Genomic DNA, 12,847 nt, shown 5'->3' on the forward strand with positions numbered 1-12,847 from the left:
AGTTTTTCTTTAAGTGTTTGTTTTTCATTTGTGTAATATCTGCTTGTATAGAAGCATCTTGTAAACACAAAAACTTTGATTCAAACTTGTTGTTTGTGATTCCTTAAGGAGACTAGGATATAGTCGGATCCTTGAGAAGACAAATAAGGTCATTCTTTGTGATTATTGTAATCAGTTGGTTATAGTGGATTAAGTCCTCGTGTATAAGGAAAAATCACCTTGGCGAGTGGACTGGAGTAGCTTTGAGTTTCAAGCGAACCAGAATAAAATTACTTGTGTTTTTATCTCTTTATTCTTAGTATTTGTATGGTGTTCTTGAGTTGGTAAAAAGCTTTTGTTTTTAAAACCCAATTCCCCCCACCCTTCTTGTGTTTTTCACACCTTCAACATAAACATGTGCCTGATCAGTTGAGAATAAAACTTGATGATAAGTTAAGTTAAATGATCCTAATAGGATATTATTCGACTGTAGGATACAAGTTGTTCGACCTAGTGAACAAGCAAGTAATGATAACAGGGACATGATCATAGATGGGCTTAAGGAATGGGATTTGACTGAAAATGTCAAGAAGGATTCAGTGAGAATCCTATATGAAGAACCAATAAGTGAATTCAAAATAAGAGTTCGACAAGAAGAAGTCAGAGGTCAAGCAAGCACAAGCAGATCTCAAAGAATAAGACACATGTCTGCAAGGTTGCAAGAATGTGTGATTACATCAGATGATGTGGTCGATGATGAAGGTGAGATGGTGCACTATGCTTTCTATGTAGATGTCGAACCAATCAATACAACTGAGGAATTAAAGGATTCGAAGTGGATGAAAGCAATGAATGAGGTACTGAAGTCAATCGAAGTCAACAACACTTGGTCACTTGTCGAATTGCCTCAAAGCAAGAAGGCAATCGATGTGAAATGGGTATACAAGGTAAAGTTAAATCCTAAAGGATAAGTAACTTGGCACAAGGCAAGACTTGTGATGAAAGGATTTCTTTCGAAAGAAGGAATCGATTTGACAAAGTTTTTGCACCTGTTGCTAGGACCGAAACAATCAGGTTGGTTGTTAGTCTAGTAAACATGAACAATTGGCATATGTGATAGATGGATGTGAAATGTGCTTTCCTAAATGACCCCTTAGATGAAGAAGTTTATGTTGCACAAATAGTAGGGTCTGTGAAACAAGGCGGAGAAAGAAAGGTATACATGCTGCATAAAGTTTTGTATAGACTTAAGCAAGCTCCAAGAGCTTGGAATAAGAAGATAAATAGCTTTCTAAGGGATAAGGAATTTGTGAAGTGCACAACTGAGCATGAAGTATATATAAGAAGAAACAATAATGAATTTTTTATACCATGTCTCTATTTCGATGACTTGTTGATAACATGTAGTTGCAAGAAAGAGATCAAAAACCTCAAAGGTGATCTTAGCAGGGAATTCAAAATGTCTGATATGGGAGACATTTCATACTTCCTTGGAATCGAATTCTACAAGAGTAGTGGAGGCTTGATGATGGATCAAAGAAGATATACCAGCGAGATACTCAAGAGGTTTGAAATGGAAGACTGTCATTCGACTTCGACACTAGTTGAACCAAGACTGCAACTGTCGAAAGACTCAGAGGAAGATGATGTAGACCCAACACAGTACATAAGAGTTATTGGGTCATTAAGATACCTTTCTCATACAAGGCCTGATCTAGCATACAATGTAGTTATTGTGAGTAGATTCAAGCAGAAGCCAAAGGTATCACACCTAGAAGCGACAGAGGGGATACTAAGGTATCTGAAAGGAACTCTAGACTATGGCATTCTGTTTCCTGCAGGTGGTGAAAGAAAATAATGCAAACCAATGGGTTACATCGACTCAAGTTGGTGTAGTGATGTTGAGGATAGAAAATCCTCAGTTAGATACATGTTTATGCTAGGTGGTGCACCATTTGCTTGGAACTTAATAAAAGAACCAGTAGCGACATTGTCGGCATGTGAAGCAGAGTACATAACTGCTCCTCTCTATGTCCGTCAAGCAACGTGGATGGTCAATTTGGTTAAAGAAATTACAGCGAAGAATCATAGAGCAATTACCATGAAGATCGACAATATGTCTGCTATAAATTTGGCGAAGAATCTGATAGCACATGGAAGAAACACATTGAAATGAGGTTTCATTATCTTTGAGAGCAAGTGGAAAAATGAAAGTTGAACTTGGAACACTACAGAACCGAGAATCAGATCACATACATCATGACGAAAAAAGTGCAGATCAAAGTGTTCAAGAAGTTAAGATCTATGATGAATGTAGATAGCTTAGACACAATGTATTATATGGTGTGTTGAGAATATAATTATTTGTGTCAAAGCACCATTTCGACAGAGTCAGTTGTTGTTGAAATGCTTTATGTGCATAAATAATAAAGTTGTTGAAATGTAGACGAAATGTGTCTTCGATAGAGTTTAAGACTTAGCTTTATTTGTTCGTTTTTAGCCGAGGTAGGTTAGTTGGAGATTGCTCGGTGTACAATCTCAGCCTATAAGTAGGGAGGTACCATATCATACTAACAATGCAATTGAATAGAGAAAGATTGAATAAACTTCAGTTTGAAGGCAGAGAGAAACTCTGCAAAAATATTCTCTTTCTTCTCCTTTTCTCCAAAACCCTAATTTCTCCTTTCTTCCCGAATTCATCTTTACTTTTCTTCTTCAATAATCATTGTGCCACGAAATCATCTTGCAACCAATGTATGGTTGATTCACTCGAGTGAAGAGTGAAGAATAAGAGGCGAAATCGATCAGTGTGATTGATTCTTCTTGTTCATCAAGATTGATTCAGAATTCTCTATAGATTTGGTGTAATTCCAACAAAAAAACGGCATGCAGAAGAACGGAAATATAAATAAAAAAACCATTCAAAAACTAGTGTTTCTAAAATATGATAAACAATTTTCATTTTTAAATAAAAATGTTGTTTGATTTAATTTCCTTCTTCCTTCTCTAATCACTCTTATACATAATAAAATTGAAAAACTAAAGTAAAAACTATTCTCAATTCTTTTATTATTGTTCTCTATTCACTTGATGAATGCAAATTAATTTAATATAATAATACAAAATACATATTAAATTACTAATTTATTATTATGTCCTATAAAACTTTAGAAAAGCAATTGTCAATGAAAATCCAATTCTGTCCCAATCTTTTTAATTGACACGTATGAGAAATATGTATAATAATGTAAATCGCTTCATACAATAATAAACAATTTAAAAATAAATAATAAATAATCTTAAAATTATAATTTTAAAATCTCTTTCACTTTTAATAAATTTTTATAAAAAAATATATACAAAACAAATATATAATATTCAACAAATATTTAAAATTATATATATATATATATATATATATATATATATATATATATATATATATATATATATATATATATATATATATATATATATATATATAAAATATTTTTGGGATGAAAAGCAAACATTTATAATATAATAATTATAAATTTTCTACATTATGTTATTTTTATGTTGTTTTAAGAAAATGAACCATTAGAAAATGTTTATGAGACATACAAATTTTAAAAGTGACAACTATTTTAAAGAATCAAATAGTTAGATATATTTTATTTGTATCTTTTAAATAAAAATAAAAACAATTATATTAAAAAAATAATTATAACATATTATAAAATCATTCTCAAGACAAATACATATAACAAACAATATTTAAAATTAATGATTTTTTTATTACCATCAACATAAAAAATTTAACAATTATAATGTATTAATTGTATATTTTATTCACTTTATTGTTTTCACAATATTTTTATAAAAAGATTAATTACTATATATTGTCGCTGTAAAGAAATTTACATGGTCGATTCATCACCATCACCCGTTTGTATTATTTTATAGGTTTTTAAAATAAAAATCAAACTTATTTCAATATTCAACGTCTAAAATTAACGGATGGTGTAAAATTCTTTTATACTGTCAGTGTATTTTAATTAAATTCTATAAATAAATCATCAAAGAGTGATGATACATACAATACAACTCATACATGTGCTAACTATTGTTATTAATTAATGAATTTAATTTGATTTTTAATATCTTTTGATGAATAAAAATAATATTATATAAATCATATAAGTGAATAATTTATATCACTGAGAAATTATTTTAAAAACTCATAACTATTTGGATGAGATTTTAAGAATCTATTACCGTGTAATTAGAGATCCTGAATTTAAATTAAATCTTAAAAATACATTTATTGCGATCCTCCACTTGAATTCATAACAAAAAGAAGAAATTATAACTTTTTTAAAAAATAAATATATAATGATGTTGATACATACAACTCATATATGTGACAACTTTTGTTATTAATAAATGTATTCTACTTTATCTTTTAATATCTTTTGATAGATACAAGCAATATTATATAAATCATAGATGAGAATACTTTATATCACTAAAAAAATTACTTTAAAAACTGAAAAGGATTTGGATAAGATTTTAAGAATTTCGTTTAAAAAATTTATAAATTTTTTTAAATTACTTTATATAATATAGAAAAATTATAATACACAAATTATAATTTTCTACTATTTAAAATAAGAGAAAATAGATGATGTACTATTATATTACAAATTTTAAACTACTGGTATGACATCGTAAAATGATATATTCTATATTAATATAAGTTAAAATTATATTTAATTTTATAGTATGTTCGGCATCAAATTGAGAACCGCTATAATATTTCCATTACAATATTTTTCTGCATCAAAATTTCACAGTCTTTTTTTAATAATTAATCATTCAAAAATCATAAGAGCATACAGTTGATTCAAAAAATATATGTTTGTTTCTCATTAATCAACAACACTTCACTTGGTCAAATAACCAAAGTGAAAATGCAATTTATTCAAGAATAGACAGGCTGCTTGGGAATACTGATTGGTTCCAGCAAAGTCTGGACTCCACTCTAACTGTAATGCATCTGAGTGTCTCAGACCATGCCCTTCTTTGTCTGGAAAAAAGGAGGGGGGATAGAAAAGGAAGAAAAGTAAACTTCAAGTTCACAAATTGCATTGCTGATTTGGATTTTTTTTGGAAAATGTCAACAACAACTGGAAGAAGCCCTTATATGGAAGCCCTATGAAAATCATCTGGAAGAAACTGCAGAGGTTGTAGTCAGTCATTAGGAATATGACCAAACCTTTGGCAGATATAAAAAGAAAAATAACTCAGGCTAGGAGTGATCTTGAGCAATCTCACAAGGAATTGAATGAAAATAGAATGGACCCTGCAACCATTAATAAGGTTAGGCAGTGCAGAGATGAATTAGTGGGCTGGCAAGAGGTTGAGGAAAGTATCTTAAGGCAGAGATCTAAACTGAAATGGCTTCGATTAGGGGATGGGAATAACAAATATTTACATGCTACAATAAAAGCTAGACAAAACTCTAATAGTATTTATTCCCTGTAAAAGGAGGATGGCACTATCTTAAAAAACCATGATGACATTGAAGAAGAGGTTCTTATATTCTATAGGAAACTCATTGGAACTGCAGATGAAGTGAGAAATGGCATAGATGTATCAGCTATGAGGGAAGAGCCTCAGTTTAATAATGACCAAAGAGTGAATTTGACTGTCCCTGTAAATGAACAAGAAGTAGTGAATGCTTTGAATAGTATTGATGACATGAAGGCCCCAGGAATATACGGGTATGGAGCTTACTTTTTCAAGAAAGCCTGGACTGTTGTGAAAACAGATATAATGAGAGTTGTTGATGACTTCTTTGTGAATGGCAAGTTGTTCAAGCCTGCAAACTGCACTCTTGTTACATTGATTCCAAAAAGCAAAGAAGCTAAAATGATAAAGAAGTATAGACCCATTTCATGCTGCAATACCTTATACAAAATTATTTCAAAAATTTACTATTGTGGGACAAAATCAAGCTGCATTCATCCCTGACCAGGTTATACATAACCACATTTTACTTACCTATGAATTGATGAGGGGATACAGTCGGTATGGAGGTACGCCTAGATGCATGGTGCAAATGGACATACAAAAGGCTTATGATACAATTGACTGGCGGGCTATGGAATATGTGCTTACTGAAATTGGCTTTCCCCAAACTTTTGTGAACTGGATTATGTTGGCAGTTACTTCTGTGACGTATCAGTCTAACATAAATGGCACATACACAAAGACTATGGAAGCAAGGCGTGGATTGCGGCAGGGTGACCCTATGTCTCCTTTATTGTTCGTAATTATGATGGAATATCTGAATAGATGCCTCAAGAGGTTGGAAAAAATCCAAATTTTAACTTTCACTCAAAATGTGAAAAGTTAAATATCACAAACTTATGTTTTACAAACGACTTATTGTTGTTTGCACGGGGTGACGTGGAATCCGTAAGGCTGATGATGACGGCATATAATGTGTTTTCTCTCTCAACAGGGCTGAAGTTTAACCCTGCTAAATGTTGTATCTTCTTTAGGGGCGTGGACCAAACAGTCAAAAACGATATAAAGAATCTTACTGGTTTTGCTGAAGGAAATCTTCCTTTCCGCTACCTCAGGATTTCTATGTCCAGCAAATGTCTGAGTGCTCAGGCTTATGACAACTTAATTGATAAAATCATGGGTAAAATCAACCATTGGAGCTCGAGATTGCTGTCTTACGCAGGCAGGTTACTACTCGTAAAAAGCGTGACTTTTGCACTAACGAACTACTGGATGCAATGTTTGTCGATCCCCAAATGTGTGGTTCACAAAATTAATGTTGTGTGTCGCGTATTCTTGTGGACTGGTAAAACAGGGAACAGCTGCAAAAGCCCGGTTGGATGGAGCACGATTAGTAAGCCTAAAAAGAATGGAGGACTGAATATAATTGACCTTGATATATGGAATACAGTAACTCTGCTCAAGCTCTTATGGAATCTTAGTGGCAAAGCTGACAGTTTATGGGAAAGGTGGATTAATACGTATTATGTTAAAAATCAAAACATCATGGATATTGGAATGACTACAAATGCTTCATGGATTGTAAAGGCAATATTGAATCAAAGGGATTGTGTTAGAGGTAGAAGTTGGTGGGGGGATATGCTGCATCAGGACAGATTCAAAATGAGTAAGATTTACAAGGAATTGCTAAGAGATGTGCCACAAGCTCCTTGGAAATCGTTGTTCTATGGAAACTTAGCTCGACCAAGGGCGAAAATCAACCTCTGGTTGTCGTGTAATGAGCGCCTTGTTACAAAATCAAGGTTGTATCGCTTCAAGATGGTTGACAACCCCAAATGCTATTTTTGTTCAGAGGAAGAGACTCAATCTCATTTGCTTTTTGATTGTGTGGAAACTAAAGGTATTTGGATGAAGGTGCTTGAGTGGTTACAAATCCAACACATACCTAGTGGATGGACTCAAGAAATGAAATGGATTATTCATAATACAAAGGGTAAAGGGGCTCGTGTGAAAATCCTCAAACTTGCAGCAACGAAAAGCATATACGAGATATGGAGTTATAAGAATGATAATTGTTTTGAAACCAAGGTAAATGCATAGAAAACTTACGACACAATTATAGACACTATAGTTTATAGAGGTTGGGATAATAGGAAATTACGACCATACGTAGCTAAGTTAATGTTTTAGGTCTCTTTTTATGTTTGTTGGATGTTTGGAGCTGGATCCTTGGATCACTTTTGTTTCTCTTGTTTTTTTTTTTTTGAATTAATCAAAATTTATTCTTGATTAAAAAAATATATAATTTGAATTAATTATAAAAATAATGTAGAAGAAAAATGTTTTTATCATTAAAATTAGTTGAAGTTGATAAATAATTATTACTAATTAGTTAATTAGATCTAATATTTTTATATCACCTAAATAAAAATAAAAATAATTACAACATATAAAATTTGATTTATTATCAAATCATAGAAGAACAAGTATTTCTTTGTTAAAATAATATTTTTTAACTCTATTAAATAGAATATTAAATAAATAAAAATATCTTCTATAACACTTCCATATTTATTGGACAAATACAAATTATTAAGAAAAATATTAAAGATTCGAATAATTATTATCATGATTTTTATCACTACTACAAATAATGCTTTTAATGTCGCAGACAAAAAAGAGGTAACTTTGATTACTGAAGCGACTAGGGAAGTCAATTTGCATATGTTAACGGGAATCCTCGTGAGGATTATCTGTTTGGAGCTTTGAAGTCGAGGATTATTTCCCCCGTGGGGACGAGGATGGATGAAAAAATTCTCCCGATGACACTTTGAGGCGGGGATTGGAGAAGTACCCTCCGCCTTGCAGATTCCTCGTCCTCGACTATATTATTTAACTTTTATATATAATATATTATATAATATATAATTATATAATTTTGCATGTTTTTTTTTATAAATATACTTAATATATTAGGAAATAAAAATCATTAGTGGATCATTTTTTTTTGTTTCAATGTATAATATATTGTTTCACAACCCAAGTACACATTGTTTCCTCTTCTTCTCTTCTCAATTCTCCCTGTCTCCTCCTTTTCTCATCTTATTTATTTCCATCATCATCACAACAACCATTCTCATTTGTTCATTGTGCTTATGATAATTACTCTTCAACTTCATTATACTTCAATTAATAACCTGTTTTTTATTCAGTTAATAAATTAGTGGTTATGTTTTTGTAACTGCAAGTGTTTTTGTATTTTTCTTTTTGTTATTCATGTAAGACGTGTTTTTATTTTTAAAAAAATAAAGATGCAAAATATATGTTTTTTTTAAAAGAAAAAATAATGAAATACTAGTGTCATAGTTTTGATCGAAAGTATATAATTTTTTTTAAGAATTGATCTATCTGGATCTCCGATTCTCTGTGGGGATGGGGATGGGGGAAAATATTCCTCCATGATGGTGATCGGGGACGGGAATAGAGAAAATATTGAGGAATGGGGCGGGGAGCAGGAAAACATCCTTCGTACATTCCCTGCTTTGTTGACATCCCTAGAAATGATGTAAGGAATGACGACATGAAAAGATGTTACTTAACACCTCAGTTAATGAAAAACCGAGGGGTAAAGTTATCTGATCATGGTTTCGAACCCCAACATCTGCTTTTTTATTATTTATAAAGTTGGATGACACGCCGAATATAAAATCTCGGTTTTGTTTAAAAACCGAGGTAATATCCCTATATTATTACGTCGGTTTTATTAAAAATCTGAGGGATGTTTTTTTTATATTTTCGTTTGTACCTGAATTACAGAATCATATCACAAAAATACATAACCATATTTTGCAGATTTCTGAACAAAAACATTGTACGTGCATTACAGAATCATATTACAAAAGACCAATAGTTTACACCAAATGCAAAGGCAAAATTGGGCAAACCTTATAATTTTACAACAAAACTAAATTAAATGATTAACCAACAAAATCAATTACCAAAATGGAAAATCTTGTAGCTTGTCCAAAAGTTATATGTTAAGATTTGTCACTGGTCGTTAAACACCTATAATTTAAACAATAATTTAAACCAATTACGATAATTAACAACATTAAATTATTAGTAAAAGGAATAAAAAAGAGTAAAATGAATAATTATAAACTACTAAGTGATATAAAACATTTACTTACTAGTTTTCTCATATTCCCTCTTTATGATCACGATGAATATCATGCACATCATCTGAATCATTTTCTTCAGATGATTGACGTACATGTGTTGCGAACCAATGGATCTTGTAGTTAAAATCTTGATTTTCATCAGGAAGATATTTTTCTTGAAGTAAAATTGACCACTTAGTGTTAGAAGGATCAGTGACATAAAAAATTGTTTTACTTAGGTTGCCATGATGAATGGTTCGTTCTTATAAGTAGCCTTTCGAAGATCAACATGTGTGAAACATAGTTCATCGGTTTCTACATCAGTGTTATTGTCAATCAACTTACACTTAAATAAAGATACTTTAAAAGAAACATAAGCAATCTTAATAATCTCCTCAATGAATCCAAAGTACGCTCTAGATGCTAGTACATAATTGTTAATGGGCACTTGTTCAAGTTTTCATTTTCTTTCCTATATAATATGCAATCATTACGACATGCATGCATTTTGACATAATTCAAACTCATTAGACACCATATCTTCTTGGCCTCATAACTATGGTTCGACAACGTGTTACCTTATGGAAGCATTTCTTGCAATAATTCAAGCAATTTAGTGAAACTTTTATCTGTCCACCCATCATTTTCCTTAAGATTAAATAATATTAACAACTAATAATCTTATGAAACTTTTGCATCCCAAATACAACGACTATTCCATGTCTTTTTATAAAGTATTGACCATATTAGCATTCTTGAAAGCATCTACCTCAATATTATGAATCATGTCTTCTAGAGTATCCTTCATAAATTTATGATCATCTTCAAATGTATCTGACATAGGTCTTTTTTTTGTCACTTAACCATGTCATATCCATTTCGTGTAATTTTGAACAATTTCATCACAACCTAAATGATTGAATATTTCATCCCTTGGATGTTTGTGTATATTTCAAAAAAAAATTACAAGGACACTAAAAAATCTCCTTCTCCTTAGGAAGGTTTTTTTCCCACAAAATCAAGAAATTGAATCACTCCATTATCATACTCTTTACTTAATTTATTGACTTTCATCAACCTACGATCCATAATCACATACAACTTATGAAAGTAAAATAAAAATAGTACACAACCAAAAATAACTACCAGAGCAACAACAAATACCATAACAACATTATAGTAAACAATATAAGTCTCAAAACCCATAATAACAACAACAACCACACACGACAATAACATCAACGACTAAACAACAACAGCGACAACCTACAAATACAACATCAATGACAGAAATAATAACAACAGTAATGGAAAATTTGTACATACCATAAATGTTATGAGAGACTCAACGGAGAAGAATTCAAGCTTACTTCCTCCTCAGAGAAGAAGGGTGGTGGTTATGAGTCTTGGGAAACTCTTTCCTTCGCTGGAGAAGAATGTGTTCCTTTCGTTTGCTAGGGCACAAAAAGTGAATGAGACAAAACATTATAATTATGAAGGAATAAAAATTATTTTTAGAGTTTTTATCTCAGTTTTCTTCAACAATCGAGGGATAATATTCGACATAAAATGTATAAAAAATAAAGACGCCTTTTTAGTTGTAAATAAAACATAAAATTGCAGGAGCTGGGAATCGAAGCTCAAACACTAAACAACATTTTATGTCGATTTTCCTTGAAAACCGATGTGAAAGATAAAGTTTCTTAATAAATAAATAATATATAGCGCGTTCCAAGTCATTTGACATTGGTTTTTCAATAACTGAGGTGAAAGTTTTGTCATGAAATATAGTATTTGCAGTAGTGTATGCAAATTCAGTCAAATTAATTGGAAGCCCAAATTTACACCCTAAGTGAAGTAGATGTAGATATGAGATCAATAAATTATGGTAATCGTAAGAATTTGATGTCTGAGAATAAGATGGTGATTGAATGAGATGATTATGATACTCTGTTGCAAGTGAGATTTGGTTTTGATGTTGTGGGTGAAACTAATCTGCAAGACTAACACTCTAATATTCAAGTTAATCTACGAAGTGAATAGAGAAATCTAAAATGAGAGTAAAGTTACCTCAAAATGGAACACTTAACTTAATTTTATAGAGGAGTTTGTTTGCAACTGAAATGTGAAGGAATTTTGAGAAACACAGATAGTTGTAGAATGGATTTGATGGATTTGATGGCTCTGGTTGGTTCACCCCAGGTAGTGAGGAATAACCACTTGGTATGTATTTATATAAATGTTTAATATATTTTGATGTTATCTTTAATTTTACATATATATTAAAAAAAATTGTATGTGTTTATTAATATATTTATTTTTATCAAATTAAAATCAATTTAATAATATAACATAATATATTTATTTTACGAAGTAATGCGTAAGAAGTAAAAAAGGTCTTTGCAACCGAAATCATCAAAGCAGTATTGCGGCCGGTAACAATTACTTTTAGAGTTTCTCCTTTGTTCTTCAACATTGTACGACACACTTCTAAATCTCAAGTAAGATTTTTCTCTTTTTCTCTTCTTAGAAATGCAAACCCGACAAAATAAGTCTTCTCAGTAGAGGTAACACCAACAATTTCCAATAGTGGAAGTCTGTACTTGTGGGTCTTATACGTTGAATCAATGATAAGCACAATGAGAAATATGTTGAACAACTTTTTGGAATCAGGATGAGTCCAAAATATATCTCGAACGGTTACTCCATCATCGCACGTTCGAAACCTATATACATAATTGTTATCATTCAGAAGTTTCAGCAGTTGTTACTTTTTAGTTCTATCCATCCTCAACGCCTTGTTGTTAAGGACACAAATATTGTACATTTTCTTGATAGTTGAGATATCTCCGGGTTTATTACGTTTCAAAGTTGCAAGTATGTTTTTGGGTTGCACTATATTCAATGTCATGTTTGAAACAATTTTTTCTCTTTCGTCATGAGACGACATGCAATTGGATGCCCAACTTAATTTTCACACATGTCATGGTTATTTAAACCACATATCACATTAAATATCATTTTTTTTATTTGACAAAAGATAACCACGCAACTTAAAGGAACACTATCATTTTCTTGAGCCGATGTCATCTCATTTGAGTTTTCGAAGATGAATTTTATACTTCCCACTTCTTTCGCATGTCATTGTCACAAATGCAACTATTTTATCAGAATCATTACCGACCTTCTGATTA

The 12,847-nt window shown here is 31.3% G+C and overlaps 1 protein-coding gene across 1 annotated transcript; it reads right to left on the reverse strand.

The window, feature by feature from the left end:
- Positions 1 to 12,150: 12,150 nt before the first annotated feature.
- On the reverse strand, positions 12,151 to 12,564 carry LOC127080585 (uncharacterized). Its single transcript, XM_051020898.1, has 2 exons — positions 12,425 to 12,564; positions 12,151 to 12,379 (listed from the first exon to the last, which is right to left on the reverse strand). The coding sequence occupies exons 1-2, from the start codon at positions 12,562 to 12,564 to the stop codon at positions 12,151 to 12,153; spliced, it is 369 nt and encodes a 122-aa protein (XP_050876855.1).
- Positions 12,565 to 12,847: the final 283 nt, after the last annotated feature.

This window comes from Lathyrus oleraceus, chromosome 5 (genome assembly GCF_024323335.1).
Source record: "Lathyrus oleraceus cultivar Zhongwan6 chromosome 5, CAAS_Psat_ZW6_1.0, whole genome shotgun sequence".
NCBI lineage: Eukaryota > Viridiplantae > Streptophyta > Magnoliopsida > Fabales > Fabaceae > Lathyrus > Lathyrus oleraceus.